This window comes from Oncorhynchus tshawytscha, linkage group LG07 (assembly GCF_018296145.1).
Source record: "Oncorhynchus tshawytscha isolate Ot180627B linkage group LG07, Otsh_v2.0, whole genome shotgun sequence".
NCBI lineage: Eukaryota > Metazoa > Chordata > Actinopteri > Salmoniformes > Salmonidae > Oncorhynchus > Oncorhynchus tshawytscha.
This window is the reverse complement of record NC_056435.1, coordinates 13,443,010-13,460,799: the sequence shown is the minus strand read 5'-3', so window position 1 is coordinate 13,460,799 and position 17,790 is coordinate 13,443,010. Positions and strand designations below refer to the sequence as shown.

The following is a 17,790-nucleotide window of genomic DNA, read 5'->3' as shown; positions in this document are numbered from 1 at the left end:
AATCAGTCAAGGGGTTATAGTAAGAGTGATTTTGCAAACCATGTTCAACCTTACATGCTTGCATTTTTGATTGATAACATACGATGATGTCACACTACAGTCTCGCTCGCCTGACTCATGGCACTCCACCCTGTTCCAGCGGCTGTGGGGAAAAGACCACATGGTGAGAAATGATTGAACAAGTTTTTGATAGAAAATCTTTAATACTGAATAAACATCTTACAAAGAATAAACGTACAGCAACCCCTTCACCCATAGCCTAAGAAACATACACTAAGACCAAAAATGCAGTAGCACAATAATACTTTAGCTTAAACAAAACAAGAAAACACTTACAAAAGAGCCCCTAGATAGAATATAACAACTACTTTTGAAAGGCACTGGGCATCACAGAAAATGTAGGCATCTTCGGGTGAGCAGGGGTCCATCTCAATTCAATTAGTATTGCTGAAGTTCAGAGCTACTGCGCTATTGAAATGTAAAGGTAATTTATGATTGAGCCAACATATGCAGCGTTCAACGTGAAGGCAGTCTGCGAAAATAGGAACATCGCCTTTTAAATTTCAATCATAGCACTGAACTTCGTCATTACGGATTGAATCGATCCCAAAGTGTCTCCTTTCCTTCAGCTGCACTGTTCTGAAAGGAATATAGTGGATGGCCAATATTCAAAATGGAGGAAACAATCCATAAGACTATTGTGGTGATCTCCGGTGTTTTTCAGGGATGTCTCCTGTTCTGACCAACACTGCTTTACTATTATTGGGGCGCGGCCCATGCAAAAAAAACAATCTCTCCATCTTAAAACAGATGGACTTTGATGTGGATTTTTTTTTTGTTACCTGTATGCTAATTAGACTAACTGGGGGCGAGGACATCTATGTAATTTTGGGCTCCCGAGTGGCGCAGCATCTCAGTGCTGGAGGCATCACTACAGACCCTGGTTCGATTCCAGGCTGTATCACAACCGGCCGTGATTGGGAGTCCCATAGGGCGGCGCACAATTGGCCCTGCGTCGTTAGGGTTTGGCCGGGGTAGGCCATCATTGTAAATAAGAATTTGTTCTTAACCGACTTGCCTAGTTAAGGTTAAATAAAAATCCAAACCGACTGAATCAGATCTACACGAGTACTGCCCTCAGAAGAAAATGGATTGGTCAGTTAAGAACAAATTCTTTGTTTACAATGACGGCCAAACCCAGACGACGCTGGGCCAATTGAGCGCCGCTCTATGGGACTCCCAATCACGTCCGGATGTGTTACAGCCTGGATTCGAACCAGGGACTGTCGTGACACCTCTTGCACTGAGATGCTGCGTCACTCGGGAGGCCTAATGTGATGGCTACATTGTATGCACATCAATAGCCTTATCCAATAGCCTTCAGAAAATATGTACAGTATATTACACTCAGATGCAATGTTCACGTCTTTGGTATAAAATCAGATTTAGGTAGTTCATGTTTTGGCCAGTTGAGGGGGAAGTGAGCATGTGTGGAACGTAATTCCAAGGGTCCACCACAACATGGCGATATGCTGTAGTTTAACAACTTGGCCACCAGAGGGAAGTAGAGTACCATGTGACTAATATAATAGGCTTGCATTGAGGGCCCAGGGAAAGCAAAACAGGAATAAATGGCCTCTACGCGCTGTTTTCTTCCCCCCTTGCTATCCATCCACAAGGGTGAGGAGAGCAGGGTTGGTCAGTCCCAAAAATATAATTAACTATTCTTAGAACTATTCATTTGGGTGGAATGAAACTACTCCAGTGGTGTCTTCCAGGGGGTTGTCGAGGTCCTCACAGCATGAAGGACTGGGTGTGTTTGAAGTCCGCAGGCTGAGCGAGAGAAAACAGTAGCATATTTTCCTTCAGTCAGAACTACTGCAATTCAGGTCTTTTTCTCCATTATTAGTAACCATTGAGAATTTTACTTACTACTACTGCCAAGAGAATTATACTAGAAATGATCATATTGTCTTTTAATATGGTTGTAAAATGTTATCTAGAAAATGTTGCATGTAAGGGGGTAATGCTCAAGTCAACATTTCCTGTGAACATCATACCCATCCATGAATACACCAACAGAGAAAATTTGAGGAAAAACACTCACGTCTTGGGGTGGAGGGTTGTAGTTGGCATTAGTCCTGGAAGACAGAGGCATTTATAAAGACAATAGATTGTTTGACAGAGTGGCGGGAGCGAGAGGGAGGGGGCTTCCTAAATGTGATGCAGCTGTGGTCTCAGTCAAAACATCTATCAAAAGAATACCACCGCATCAAACAGAGTGGAAAGGGCAACTTTTTCTGTGAAGGAGTCTTGTCTACTTTTAAATCTATTACTCGAGTCTGTCTGTGGGTCAGACTCACTTGTCTTCTGTTCTATGGAGGTCCTGGTTGCTGATGTGGGCCACACCATGACACTGAGGGATCCAAAAGGACCTGGGGGGGGTCAAAGTTGAGTGAGGGGGTGGATGAGGTTCACACACCATGCTCAGGGTTACTAACAAACACGACCACACAGAGGGGGGTAAGCGAATCACAATTCAGCCAGGAGGGGGTTTATTAGGAGTCAGGGTTCACTTGAAAAAGAGATGTCAATCACAATGTGACTTCCCTCGATAAACAATGACTCATTATTGTTATTATTTTGTAATTCATTAAAAATAATCATGAGATTATTCCTAGTCATCTAACTGGCCTAATCTAGAGTCAGTCAGTCAAAATAACATAACAAACCTAGTTTTTCTAACTGGGTCATAAAATACCTGTTTGTGTCTCTCTCTGTGAGAAGAGACAGGCTTTTGCACTGCTTGGCTCAATCACACCTGTCGCTCTCTACTGAACTTACTCAGAACATTAAAACGCACACACCTCTATTAGTCAGTGGTAGTTACACAGCAATGCAGATGTGTTCAGTGTCAGGGTGTCTTCACTGTATTTGGGATAATCGTTAATGGATTTAAGGACACAACTCTTACCTTCCTCTGTGTTCTGGAGATAGAAATGAAGAGGAGAGTGGAGACAGAAAGTAAGAGGAAGTGAGTGCAAATTATATTTTCTAACAGAGAGCCAGACATATTGTATGTTTCATGGACAGACAGAGAGAGGGACAGACAGACTCACTGCTGAAGTAGCCATTACGGTGTGCATAGTACCCCCCGAAGCCACAAATGGCGATGACCAGACAGATGACCACGACCGCAGCCACGACCCCTGCCATGTTTACATCCTCTGAAAGAGAGAGTGAGAGAGTCATGCTAGTTGGTTACAATACTAAGGACACCTCAAATATTATTTCTCTACACGCAGATGACATTCTCCTCTATATAACCAACCCTCAAGCCAGTATCCGAGATATCGTGGATCTGATTAATTTGTTTTGTGCCTTCTCTGGCTACAGAATCGATTGGAATAAGTGAATTAATGCCTGTTTGAGTGCAGGCCCCTTCTTGGTTAAAACATCTCCCATTTAAGATTTCCTCCGAAAAATGAACCTACCCAGGGGAAATTACAAAAATGTACTCTTCCCTATTTAAAGCTAAAAACCTTTGCTTCTGTCCCTCTCCTCGCCCCAACCTGGGCTCGAACCAGGGACCCTCTGAGCACATCGACAAGTCACCCTTGATGCACCATTACTTATCACTCCACAAAAGCCACAGCTCGGTTTTCCTTCTGGGGGTTATTCAAGAGGTCTTTTCTTTTTTTCTTTCTGAAAAACTAGTTTTATTTCTTTCCTTACTGTTTTTGTTGTATCCATTTGTTCTAATGTTTTCTTAGTTTAGAAGCTCAGAAGACCAATTGTACAGTTCTATGCCTATATACCTACACTTCACAATTGAATTGAATTTATTTTGTGTAACAGACATATACAACAACATGTACAATGTGGACCCAGAGGACATCACTTGAAAGTATTAATTAAAACGCTTGTTTCCAAAGTGGTCCCCGGTGGTAAAAACAATAACACATTTAACGATAAAAAAAAGGCAAGACAAAATTACAAACAACCATAAATACATTCATTTATATTGACACCCTAAAAAGTGGCACTATTCACTGCACCTTTCCCTAACCTTAAATCAACCATATTAATTTCACATTAAAACAATATATTAATTGTACCTATCATTCAAATAAATACACCTGACCAGCCGCAGTAGGGGTCACAAGGGGCAGTGGAGGGGTTTCTCTTACTTAGACAACCTTATCCAAATGAAAACCTTTGCCTGGTTTTTGAAGCTATTTCTACTTTTTCTTTGCTTGATCTCCAGGGGGAGGCTAGTCCATAGACAAATTCCTGTATAGAAACACGTGCTCCTCACAGTACTGTTTACTCTTGGGATTTTACAAGACATAACACTAGCTCTGGTATTGTAACTGTGTTGGTTATCGACCATATCAATGGGGTTTGAAGCACGAGAGTCACGCTAGTTTGTGGAAAGACAAAACTACACTAATATGAACCACAATCATTCTTATAATTACACACACACACACACGCACACTCACCTATCTTCATGTGTTTAGCCTCACACATCTTGGGCGGCCCCACTTTGTTGGATGCCAGACAGCTGTACTGTCCCGTGTCGCCTCTCGCCACAGTCTTAAACTCCTGCCAGAGAGAGAAAGAGGCAGATGGAGGGCTCACAGGAAAGAAAAAGAGAGAGGAAGATGATACGATGCAAAGAACCTGTATCGTTTTTTTTTTGCAATTGGTCTAAAGTATACAAGTGTGCTTCCGAACTTAAGGGTCTATATGGGTTGATGTCTGACCAAAGGGAAGTGACCTATATCAGAATATTGATTGTCGCACTCGCGCTGCCAATACACTGGATCACTGCTACTCTAACTTCCGCGATGCATACAAGACCCTCCTTTCCGAAAATCTGACCACAACTCCATTTTGCTCCTCCCTTCCTATGGGCAGAAACTCAAAACAGGATGTATCCGTGACAATAACTATTCAACGCTGGTCTGACCAATCGACACCAACGTCTTGCTTCCAGACAAACTAAACACCTTCTTTGCCCGCTTTGGGGATAATACAGTGCCACCGATGCGGCCTGCTACCAAGGACTGTGGGCTCTCCTCTGTGGCCGATGTGAGTAAGACATTTAAACACGTTAACCCTCGCAAGGCTGACGGCCCAGACGGCATCCCTACCCTCGTCCTCAGAGCATGCGCAGACCAGCTGGCTGGTGTGTCTATGGACATGTTCAATCTCTCCCTATCCCAGTCTGCTGTCCCCACATGCTTCAAGATGGCCACCATTGTTCCAGTACCCAAGAAGGCAAAGGTAACTGAACAAAATGACTATCGCCCCAGAGCACTCACTTCTGTCATCATGTAGTGCTTTGAGAGACTAGTCAAGGATCATATCACCTCTACTTTACCTGCCACCCTAGACCCACTTCAATTTGCATAACGCCCCAATAGATCCACAGACGATGCAATCGCCATCACACTGAAGACTGCCCTATCCCATCTGGACAAGAGGAATACCTATGTAAGAATGCTGTTTATTGACTACAGCTCAGCATTCAACACCATAGTACCCTCCAAGCTCATCATTAAGCTTGAGGCCCTGGGTCTCAACCCCGCCCTGTGCAATTGGGTCCTGGGACTTCCTAGGACCCCTAGGTGGTGAAGATAGGAAACAACATCTCCACTTCGCTGATCCTCAACACTGGGGCCCCACAACGGTGTGTGCTCAGCCCCCTCCTGTACTCCCTGTTCACCATTGACTTCATGGCTATGCACGCCTCCAACATCACGTTTGCAGACGACGCAAAAATAGTAGGCTTGATCATCAACAATGACGAGACAGCCTATAGGGAGGCAGTGAGGGCACTCGGAGTGTGGTGTCAGGAAAACAACCTCTCACTCAACGTCAACAAAACAAAGGAGATGATCGTGGACTTAAGGAAACAGCAGAGGGTGCATCCCACTATCCACATCGACGGGACAGCAGTGGAGAAGGTGGAAACTTTTAAGTTCCTCATCGAACACATCACGGACAAACTGAAATGGTCCACCCACAAAGATAGTGTGGTGAAGAAGGCGCAACAGCGTCTCTTCAACCTCAGGAGGCTGAAGAAATCTGGCTTGTCACCTAAAACCCTCACAATTTTTTACAGATGCACAATTGAGAGCATCCTGTCGGGCTGTATCACCAACTGGTATGGCAACTGCACTGCCCACAACCGCAGGGCTCTCCAGAAGGTGGTGGGGTCTGCACAACGCATCACCAGGGGCAAACTACCTTCCCCCCCAGAACACCTACAGCACCTGATGTCACAGGAAGGCCAAAAAGATCAACAAGGACAACAACCACCCGAGCCACTGCCTGTTCACCCTGCTACCATCCAGAAGGTGGAGGTCAGTACAGGTGCATCTGGGACCGAGAGACTGAAAAATAGCTTCTAGCTCAAGGCCATCAGACTGTTAAACAGCCCTCACTAACACAGAGAGGCTGCTGCCTTCATACAGACTTGAAATCATTGGCCACTTTAATAAATGTATCACTAGTCACTTTAATATTGCCACTTTAATAACGTTTACATATCTTGCATTACTCATCCCAAATGTATATACTGTATTTTATACCATCTATTGCATCTTGCCTATGCCGCTTGGTCTTTGCTCATCCATATATTTATATGTATATATTCTTATTCCATCCCTTTACTTAGATTTGTGTGTATTAGGTAGTTGTTATGGAATTTTTAGATTACTTGTTAGATATTGCTGCACTGTCGGAACTAGAAGCACAAGCATTTCGCTACACTCGCAATAACATCTGCTAACCATGTGTATGTGACCAATGAAATTTGATTTGATTTCTGAGGTAGCCCCTGTTGGTCTGAACTGTAACTAAGGTTTCAGTGTCTTACTGAGGTTTGTATTATCATATACTGTGTTAGTGGTTGATTATACGTGCATGTATAGGAGTCTGTAATGGAGGCCTGCTACATCGGATGCATAACTTACAGTGTACAGAACGTGAGGCGCTCCTATTAATCGGCAGGGTAGCCTAGTGGTTAGAGCGTTGGACTAGTAACCGGAAGGTTGTGAGTTCAAACCCCTGAGCTGACAAGGTACAAATCTGTCGTTCTGCCCGTGAACAGGCAGTTAACCCACTGTTCCCAGGCCGTCATTGAAAATAAGAATGTGTTCTTAACTGACTTGCCTGGTTAAATAAAGGTTAAATTAAATTAAAATCTCAATGAAACTTGGGCGTAAGTGAGCTGTAGGTAAGTGAGCTGTAGGTGAGTGAGCTGTAAGTTATACTTTGGTTCTATTTTCAAGATTTTTTTCCCCGCAGCTCACAATAGGATAAAGAACCTTGCACATTGCTCTCGCTGGCCAAAAATTACACTTCCAGTGTAGTAGGTAAAAATAATCATCTCGATGCCCTAGTGTGGCTCCTACGTAACACACAGTCTGTGGGTGTGGCTGGGCCCTCGTTCTGCCAAATTCAAATTGCTTTACTGGCACATAGAGTGCATTCGGAAAGTATTCAGACCCCTTGACTTTCTCCAAATTTTGTTACGTTACAGCCTTGTTCTAAAATGGATTAACACCTCTTAAGGATCCGCCCCTTTATAAAAATGTTCTCCTAACATGACATACCCAAATCTAACTGCCTGTAGCGCAGGACCGGAAGCAAGGATATGCATATTCTTGATACCACTTGAAAGGAAACACTTCGAAATTTGTGGAAATGTTAAATTAATGTAGGAGAATATAACACATTAGATCTGGTAAAAGACAATACAAAGAAAAAAACGTGTGGTTTTGTATTTTTTTGTACCGTCAACTTTGAAATGCAAGAGAAAGGCCATAATCTATTATTCCAGCCCAGGCGCAATTTAGATTTTGCAGTGTATGTGCAAAGGTTTAGACTGATCCAGTGAAACATTGCATTTCTGTTCAAAATGTTGTATCAAGACTGCCCAAATGTGCCTAATTGGTTTATTAATAACGTTGCACTCTCCTCAAACAATAGCATGGTATTATTTCACTGTAATAGCTACTGTAAATTGGACAGTGCAGTTAGATTAACTACGATTTAAGCTTTCTGCCAATATCAGATATGTCTATGTCCTAGGAAATGTTCTTGCTACTTACAACCTCATGCTAATTGCATTAGCCTACGTTAGCTCAACCCGTCCCGCAGGGGACCCACCAATCCTGTAGAGTTAAATAGTTTTTTCTCCCCTCATCAATCTACACACAATACCCCATAATGACAAAGCAAAAACAGCTTGCAAACAGCTTGCAAAAAATAACTGAAATATCACATTTAAAGTATTCAGACCCTTTACTCAGTAATTTGTTGAAGCACCTTTGGCAGTGATTACAGCCTTGAGTCTTCTTGGGGATGTCACTACACGCTTGCCACACCTGTATTTGGGGAGTTTCTCCCATTCTTCGATCTGACAGATCCTCAAATATTTCTGTCAGGTTGATGATTGGGGACTACAGGAAAAGGAGGACCAAGCACACCCCCATTCTCATCGACAGGGCTGTAGTGGAACAGGTTGAGAGCTTCAAGTTCCTTGGTGTCCTCATGACCAACAAACTATCACGATCCAAACACACCAAGATAGTCGTGAAGAGGGCATGACAAAGTCTATTCCTCCTCAGGAGACTGAAATTTTTTAGCATGGGTCCTTCAATCCTCAAAAAGTTTTACAGCTGCACCATCGAGAGCATGGTTGCTTCACTGCCTGGTATGGCAACTGCTCTGCCTCTGACCGCAAGGCACAACAAAGGGTAGTGCGTACGGTCCAGTACATCACTGGGGCTAAGCTTCCTGCCATCCAGGACCTCTATACCAGGCAGTGTCAGAGGAAAGCCCTAAAAATTGTCAATGACTCCAACCACCCTAGTCATAGACTGTTCTCTCTGCTACAGCACAGCAAGCGGTACTGGAGCGCCACGTCTAGGTCCAAAAGGCTTCTTAACAGCTTCTACCCCCAAGCCATAAGACTCCTGAACAACTAATCAAATGGCTACCCAGACTATTTTCATTGCGCCCCCTCTTTAACGCTGCTGCTACTCTCTTATTGTCTATGCATAGTCACTTTAACTCTACCTACATGTACATATTACCTGAATTACCTCGACTAACTGGTGCCCCCGCACATTGACTCTGTACCGGTACTGCCTGTATATAGCCTCGCCATTGTTATTTTACTGCTGCTCTTAAATAACTTGATACTCACATTTTTTACTTAACACTTATTTATCTTAAAACTGCATTGTTGGTTAAGGGCTTATAAGTAAGCATTTCACTGTAAGATCTACACCTGTTGTATTTGGTGCACGTGACAAATACAATTTGATTTGTTTTGGATGGGGAGCGTCACTGCACAGCTATTTTTCAGGTCTCTCCAGAGATGTTCGATCGGGTTAAAGTCCGGGCTCTGACTTGGCAACTCAAGAACATTTAGAGACTTGTCCCGAAGCCACTCCTGCGTTGTCTTGGCTGTGTGCTTAAGGTCGTTGTCCTGTTTGAAGGTGAACCTTCACCCCAGTCTGAGGTCCTGAGCGCTCTGGAACAGGTTTTCATCAACAATCCTTCTGTACTTTTCTCCATTCATCTTTCTTTGATCCTGACTAGTCTCCCAGTTCCTGCCACTGAAAACCATCCCCACAGCATGATGCTGCCACCACCATGCCTCACCTTAGCAATGGTGCCAGGTTTCCTTGAGATGTGTTGCTTGACATTCAGGCCAAAGAGTTCAATCTTGGTTTCATCAGACCAGAGAATCTTGTTTCTCATGGTCTGAGAGTCAATGTTGCAGAATTGTTTTGGTACCCTTCCCCAGATCTGTGCCTCGACACAGTCGTGTCTCGGAGCTCTGCAGACAATTCCTTCGACCCCGTGGCTTGGTTTTTGCTCTGACATGCACTTTCAACTGTGGGACCTTATATGGACAGGTGTGTGCCTTTCCAAAAAATGTCCAATCAATTGAATTTACCACAGGTGGACTCAAGCATCTCAAGGATGATCAATAGAATCAGGATGCACCTGAGTCTCATAAGCAAAGGGTCTGAATACTTATGTAAATAAGGTATTTATGTTTTTTATTTGTAATACATTTGCAAACATTTCTAAAAACCTGTTTTCACTTTGTCATTATGGGGCATTGTGTGTAGATTGAGGAGGATTTTTAAAAAAAAATCAATTTTAGAATAAAGCTGTAACGTAACTAAATGTGGAAAAGGGGGAAGGGGTCTGAATGCACTGAACATTGAGTAAATTGTGCCAAAGCATCAATGGTACGACTGTATATATACTGTTCTTAAAAAGTATCTCACCAGTATGCCCGTGATTGGGTTGAGGTGGTAGGTGGCGTTGGCCATGCGGGAGGGGGTCAGCGGCTTGTCATCTTTGTACCAGGAGTAGGTGGCTGGGGGGATGCTCTGCTGGTCCCTACAGCGCAGCTGCACCACAGAGCCCGTCAAGGCCGAGCTGGGGATCTCACAGGATGGGGTGTGGGGGGGCACTGTGAGGAGGGTACAGCCACAATGTCAGCTGGGTTAAGGGGGTGCACAAACAGCATGTCTGAGACAACACACAGACACACTCAGAACACTCAGTCAGGCAGACAGACCCTCTCAGTCTGCCAGACGATGTGGTACACACCCAAGACTTCGAGGGTGATGTTAGTCTCCCCCAGGGTGATGGTGTCGTGAGGGGCAGTGATCTCACAGCGGTATTCGCCCGCGTCTTTCTGGGTCACCCTCTGTAGGGTCACCGTTGCCCCCTTGATCCTTGCACGCCCCGCAAAGGCTCCTGGGAGAGTGGAAACCGGTCAGCACAGAGAAAAGGGGGGTTGTGGAGATGTGGTTTCTTAAGGACAAATGTTCTACTTAAACTAACATCAACCATCTGGTAACTTCTCATACAAATGTCTTTGTAATGTTCATCACATTCTGCTTTATGTTGATGAGGCTCTTAAAATGAATTCCCCTCGTGTGAGGAGAGTAAATGAAATCTGAGAGTCTGAAGATGGGCTCTGGACAGGGGTTAAAAGAGACAGAAAGAGAGCGATGGAAGACAATGTGCCAGGACAGCCAATCACCTCTGAAGTGTCCCTCATAGTAAACAAATGATACATCTGTTCCTTTCTTCTTCCACTCGATTCGAGGATTCTGTTCCTTCTCTGTCCGAAAATCACAGCTCAGAACCGCATCAGAGTTCTCATGGACCTCCACCTTGGGCGTGGTTGTTGACACGGTAACAGGGACAATGGGGAGGCCTGAGGGATGGAGAGAGAGAGGTGCCACATATGGGGTTGGGGGAAAGGGTTGTAAGATGGAGGACCAGTTATGAACACCTTAACGCCGTTAGAAATCAGCAATTATAATCAGTTATGAACTAGTTTATAATCTGTTAGAAACCAGTTATATTCAGTTATGATGGACCAGTTGTAAATGTTGTATGAACCAATTATATCTGTTATGAACCAGTTTTTCCTCTGGACCAGATTGGCAGCGGAGCATGAAGACTCGTGGCTGATTGTTTGGTTGGCTGGCTGTGTCTGTGTGTCGTTCCTGTTGAACATGTACATCTAGACAGGAACAGGAAATAGGAGCATCCCTTCCTGTCGGTTGATTGGTGCAGGGGTCAGGATTATTGTTTTGTCATCCTGTTGCTGTCCACAGGTCGCCCGGGTAACGCCCATCCATTGAGGGAGGAGCGCGTGTTGCGTGTGTATGTGCATATGTATGTGTGTGTGTGTGTGGGGGTGGAGATTAACTGGTACAATAATGTTATGCACAACACACACGCACACTGAGTATTTGGGTGGTTCCATGAAAAGACTGCCTTTTGCGCCCCTTTTGACATTTTATGTAGCAATTGTGCACCAATATTGAATTTTAAAAGCCTGTTATGTTAAATGAAGAGCCTTTTAAAAATGTACTATACCCCATGGAGTTTTTTTCAGTGGTGGAAAAAGTACACAATTGTCATACTTGAGTAAAAGCAACCTTAATAGAAAATAATATAAAAGTCCTCCAGTAAAATACTATTTGAGTAAAAGTCTAAAAGTATTTGGTTTTAAATATACTTAAGCATTAAAAGTCAATGTAATTTCTAAAATAGACTTAAGTATCCAAAGTAAAAGTATAAATAATTTCAAATTCCTTATATTTATTAAGCAAACCAGATGACACAATTTAATTGTTTTATTTACTTATTTTACGGATAGCCACGGGCATACACCAACACTCAGACATCATTTACAAACCAAGCATTTATATTTAGTGATTCATCAGATCAGAGGCAGTAGAGATGGCCAATGGTGTTCTCTTGATAAGTGTGTGAATTGGAATATTTTCCTGTCCTGCTAAGCATTCAAAATGTAACAAGTACTTTTGGGTGTCAGGGAAAATGTATGGATTAAAAAGTACATTATTTTCTTTAGTAATGTAGTGAAGTAAAAGTAGTCAAAAACATAAATAGTGAAGTACAGATACCCCCTAAACTACTTAAGTCGTACTTTTTACTTAAGTACTTTACACCACTGGGTTTTTTATTATATGAATAAAGACTTGTTAAAGTGCCAAAATTCAGCATTTTGACTCTATGATTCTAGAAAGTTATTAACCCACTTAACCCCAACATTTCACCATCATTGTAAAGCCCGAGTTATTTTGTTGCTTTGACAAAGTCATTTCTGAAGATGATTATTTCTTACATTATTGATTCATTTACGTCTGTCCTTCATATTAAGGTCAACCGTGTTACATGAACTAAACTTTTTGTCAAAAATAATCATTGAACATCGAGCGTAAAAGCAGGTGAGCTGGTTCTTACTGTTTTGGGCCATTTTCTGGTGTTTTGTGGTGGAAAACTGAGCGGGTCGGGCATAACATGTCAACTGTTACCCATAGATACAGGCTAGAAATGTTTTAGCAATAAAACAACAAAAAATGTGTGAAGCTTGCATTCAATTTCCACTTCATGTTGCACACAACATGAGACAATGTCCTGTAAAACTGATTGCTATCCTTTGGGCGGTGTTAAAAACGTAATTTTATATGACGTTGGAGCTCCTGTCAGCCCACACTAGTCGCTGCTCAATTCCATCGTAAATCGCTAAGTTTAGTCGGCTAGCTTTACACAGACACTTATTTAACACACCCAGACAACACACATTTATTTTGTGTTGTGTTTGTATTGGCCAACATCCATGTTTCCTCCCATTGTTTCAGTAAATACTGAGATGTATTCAGATAACACACTTATTCACATGCATGCTCAACTAGATAACTGTAATGACATCTGTATCGCTGCATAACCTACTAATACTATATTCAATTCATTAAATACTGACAATTGCTGGCCAGCAAAGCACAAAGCTATCTGTCATGGCCCAGTACTGGTAAACATCACGTCAAAAGACCTAAACCACCCCTGTCTACACCAGTGGTTCCCAACCTTTTTCGGAAACTGTACCACCAACTGAATTTTGCTCTGCCGAGAGTACCCCTGAAGTACCCCCTCATGTGCATTTTACCAGTAAGCCCATGCTCATGAGTCTTATCAAGTACCCACTTGGATAGGCCAAGTACACCTGGATGGGGAACCCACTGGTCTACACTGTACTTAACTGAGGTCAACTACCAAATGAGTCATTCACTGTTAGCAGTTCGCTAGCTTCCTGTTCAGCCAGCTTCTTTTTGTTGCAATACTTCCTGTGGTTCTATTAGTGGACCAGAGGGTGGGGTGGGGCAGAGGAAAGGTCCTAACCAATCCTCCTGGTCTCCTGCTTTCCCCCCACGGAAGGGCAGGTGTGCGTCCCAAATGGTATCCCATTCCCTACATAGTGCCCTATGGGTCCTGGTCAAAAGTAGTACACTATGTAGGGAATATAGACGCAAACCGGGTCTACGTAGAAGAATTGAGGGAAAGTGAGACAAAGGCATTGGAGAGGCACAGGAAGCGATAAAGGATATGCAGGTCCTCTCAGCGTGGAGGCGGCCATCTTAAATGGCCAGGAAAGCAGAGCAGAAGTTGGGAAACAAGACGTAAACAACTTGCTCGCTGACAAACAATGAAGCAAACCAATGAAGCATACTCAATTTCATTTCAAATCTAGTCGATTCACAGGAAACAAACAGAAAAACTCATGTGTGTCCCATTGATTTTGAATTCTCCTTCTGAATCCTAGTTATGAGTATTTAGGCAATTAGGTGTACATAGGCCTACACATTATCAGTGGCAGAATGCGATCTCTCGCTTGATGTGCGTAAGTACAGTATGAATTCAAACTGCAGACTCATGTTGTCTATTCACATTGTCCTTCAGATGTTTGAGTACTGTAGGCGGTGGAAGTGCAGCCTTGTGTATTTTGTCCCTCCCTGCTTGCTGTCTGTGTTACTTTGTGAGTATGTGTAACACTGTTATCACTGCAGCTGTGTTGGGAGTGGGAGTGTGCCTCATCACTCCCTCTTTCTCTGTGAGGATGAGCATTGTCTCTCCCTGGCTGGATGGACAAAGAGAGAGAGGGAGAGGAGAGACACAGAAGATAAGGGAGAGAGAGCCAGAAGATAAGGGAGAGAGAGACAGACAGAGAGAATGAGATGTGGAGGGAGATAGGAAGAAATAGATGGAGAGAATGAGAGAGATAACGAGAGAGTTTTATTTTATATCGTCAGGATCCATCAATAGCATCCCCGGGTTGAAGAAACTGTTGTCACAGTGTCGGCTGTGGCGAACGCCAGCCACCTTGAGGAGCGTCTCCTCGAGATAACACAGACGTGACAACAACCGTGACATGATGCCCACACTTTCTCTGTCTGCTGAGTGGTGACCTGTCCCTCTCTGAACCCTATGAGCCACCCGCCCTGAGACCTACCAAGGTTGGGTCAAATTGAAGTCAGTCAACTCAGAAAGAAAACTAAAATTCCAATTCAAAAATTTAAAAAAAGGGGCATTTATTTTTAAATGACTTTGCAATAAACGGGAAATGAGATGCTACGTCTATATGTTAGCATCTATTAGCATCTAAGAGAACATCCATTTCCAGACAGAGAGGGATCTAGAGAGACAAACAGAGAGAATGTGTGTGTGTGTGTGTCTTCCAAGGAGAACAAAGCCCCTCTGTATGTGTGTAACCCTGCACTGCTCTGTCAGGAACAGCTGTGCCAGTCAGGGTTGTTGTTGGTGGTGGTGGGGGGCTTGTTTGCAAAATGTTGGCATCTCACTGACACCATGTAATCGTCCCAAATGGCACCCTTTGTAGTGCACTACTTTTGAACGGAACACTATGTGCCCTGATTTTTTAAAAATTGTGCACTATAAATGGGAATATAGAGTGGCATTTGGGACGAAACGATATGGTGACCTGCTGATAGCCCACATCCAGATTAGACTGGCCTGTTTCCAACAAAAACTTAAGGTCACATTAGTGGTCCATATCTGTTTTCTGCAGTTGCATGTAGTCCAATATCATCGCAATAACACGCACACACAGTGAGGAAGGCTGTATATGAAAGACCGGCAACGTTGGAAACTTTAGCACAGGCCATAGTGGTTAGAGCGTTGGGCCAGTAACATAAAGGTTGCGAGATCGAATCCCCGAGCTGACAAGGTAAAACAAACTGTCGTTCTGCCCCTGAACAAGTCAGTTAACCCACTGTTCCTAGACCGTCATTGTAAATAAGAATTTGTTCTTAACCGACTTGCCTAGGTAAATAAAGTTGAAATAAAATAACGAAGAGGATTAAGTAATAAGTTAAGCCAATTACTACCGAAACAAGTGCTGTTCACTTTTTTTTTTTTGTGTGTGAAGCACTAGAAGCATCAACACAGTAAGATCACAATAATATATATATATTTTTTTTAAATTGTGCTTTATCAATATTTTCCTATCTAAAATGGCTTATTTTTTTTCTAAACACAAACAGCTGACATGGCATTACACATACAAAAGCAATAGGGATGACGGTAATGTAATTATTAAGAATACCAATACAGATCAACCCAAACATGCATTACACACATCCACAAGCACGCAAACAAACACACAGACGAATAACTCATTATCATACGGAATAGCCTAAATGCAAAAGTTTACTTACATTGTATCAGTAGAATGACAAGGGGCAAAAAAAGTGACGCTTTCTCCATCCTGAACTCCCGCTGTTCAAAAGTCCGCCCTTCCTCGAAATATGAGTTGCTCTTGAGCGACAACCTATTCCCACAACACCAGTAATTCCAGAATCTCGTCACTCCTTTGGGGAAATTATGTTCCGAAAACTCCGTAGAATTTCCTGAGCAGTTAGGCAGCGCGCGGGTGGTTCGGGAAGTCGCCCTTTCGGACTCTCTGTACACTATTACACCAGCCGCAGGGCACACGGCTGCAGAGTGGCTGTCACTGTAGACGTTTTCTCTACTATTCTACTGTTGTGGTAGGGAGGGGGGTTTGGTGGGGCGAGGAAGCGATTTGGTGGGGGACTCCTGGAGAAGGTATGCGGAGAGCGCAACGCTGTGTCCAAGACGTGCACTACACTTGTCCATCGTGCGCAACTCGCCAACAATGGCCAACTGCACTGATGACTGTTTTTTTTTCTGTGAGAATGTGTCATCATAGTCTCAGCACTTAAATCCTGGCATAACGCCATGCTATTTACTTTGAGACATTTTGATGAATTACCATAAAAGAGGACCACCACGAATGGTATAGGAAGCGACACCTGATGCCAGGTGTGATTGTCGGACAAATCAAATCAAAATGTATTTGTCACATGCGCCGAATACAACACCTTACAGTGAAATGCTTACTTACAAGCCCGTAGCCAACAATGCAGTTAAGAAAATACCCCCCAAAAAAGTAACAGATAAGAATAACATATAATTAAAGAGCAGCAGTAAATAACAATAGCGGGGCTATATACAGGCGGTGCTGGTAGAGTCAATGTGCAGGGGCACCGGTGTCGAGGTAATTGAGGTAATATCTACATGAAGGTAGAGTTATTGAAGTGCCTATACATAGATAATAACAGAGAGCAGCAGCAGCGTAGAAGGGGGGCAATGCAAATAGTCTGGGAAGCCATTTGATTAGCTGTCCAGGAGTCTTATGGCTTGGGGTTAGAAGCTGTTCCGAAGCCTCTTGGACCTAGACTTGGCGTTACGGTACCGCTTGCCGTGGTCAGATTTGCCAAATGAAGGGCGAGGGAGAGCTTTGTACTTTGAGCTTTGTGACTGGAGTAAAGGTGGTCTAAAATAAATTCCCTCTGGTTGCACATTTAACATGCTGATAGGAATGAGGTTAAACGGATTTAAGTTTCCCTGCATTAAAGTCCCCGGCCACTAGGAGGGCCGCCTCTGGATGAGCGTTTTCCTGTTTGCTTTTGGCGGTACACAGCTCATTGAGGGCTGTTTTAGTGCCAGCATCAGTCTGTGGTGGTATGTAAGACAGCTACGAAAAATACAGGTGAAAACTCTCTAGGTAGTGTGGTCTACAGCTTATCATGAGATACTCTAGCTTAGGCAAGCAAAATCTTGGGAGACTTCCATAGATATCGTGCACCAGCTCTTGCTTACATATATGCATAGGCCCCCGCCCCATGTCTTACCAGAGGTTACTGTTCTGTCCTGCCGATGGAGTGTATAACCCGCCAGCTGTATGTTCTTAATGTCGTTGTTCAGCCATGACTTGGTGAAACATAAGATATTAGTTTTTAATGTCCCGTTGGTAGGATATGTGCATTCAATTCATCCCATTTATTTTCCAGCGATTGAACGTTAGCTAGCAATACGGAAGGCAAA

The 17,790-nt window shown here is 43.4% G+C and overlaps 1 protein-coding gene across 1 annotated transcript; it reads right to left on the bottom strand.

Moving 5' to 3' along the window:
- Positions 1–183: 183 nt before the first annotated feature.
- On the bottom strand, positions 184–16,431 carry jam2a (junctional adhesion molecule 2a). Its single transcript, XM_042324133.1, has 10 exons — positions 16,101–16,431; positions 11,093–11,269; positions 10,654–10,803; positions 10,326–10,513; positions 4,506–4,608; positions 3,120–3,227; positions 2,975–2,987; positions 2,364–2,435; positions 2,108–2,141; positions 184–1,833 (listed from the first exon to the last, which is right to left on the bottom strand). The coding sequence occupies exons 1-10, from the start codon at positions 16,147–16,149 to the stop codon at positions 1,795–1,797; spliced, it is 933 nt and encodes a 310-aa protein (XP_042180067.1). The 5' UTR covers positions 16,150–16,431; the 3' UTR covers positions 184–1,794.
- Between the last annotated feature and the right edge of the window lie 1,359 nt (positions 16,432–17,790).

Coding starts and splice junctions, on each gene's coding strand:
- jam2a (XM_042324133.1), bottom strand. CDS start 16,149: ATGGAGAAAGCGTCACTTTTTTTGCCCCTTGTCATTCTACTGATACAA. Junction 10,804..11,092: donor CTATGAGGGACACTTCAGAG/GTGATTGGCTGT, acceptor CCACTCTCCCAG/GAGCCTTTGCGGGGCGTGCA. Junction 4,609..10,325: donor ACCCAATCACGGGCATACTG/GTGAGATACTTT, acceptor TCTCTCTGGCAG/GAGTTTAAGACTGTGGCGAG.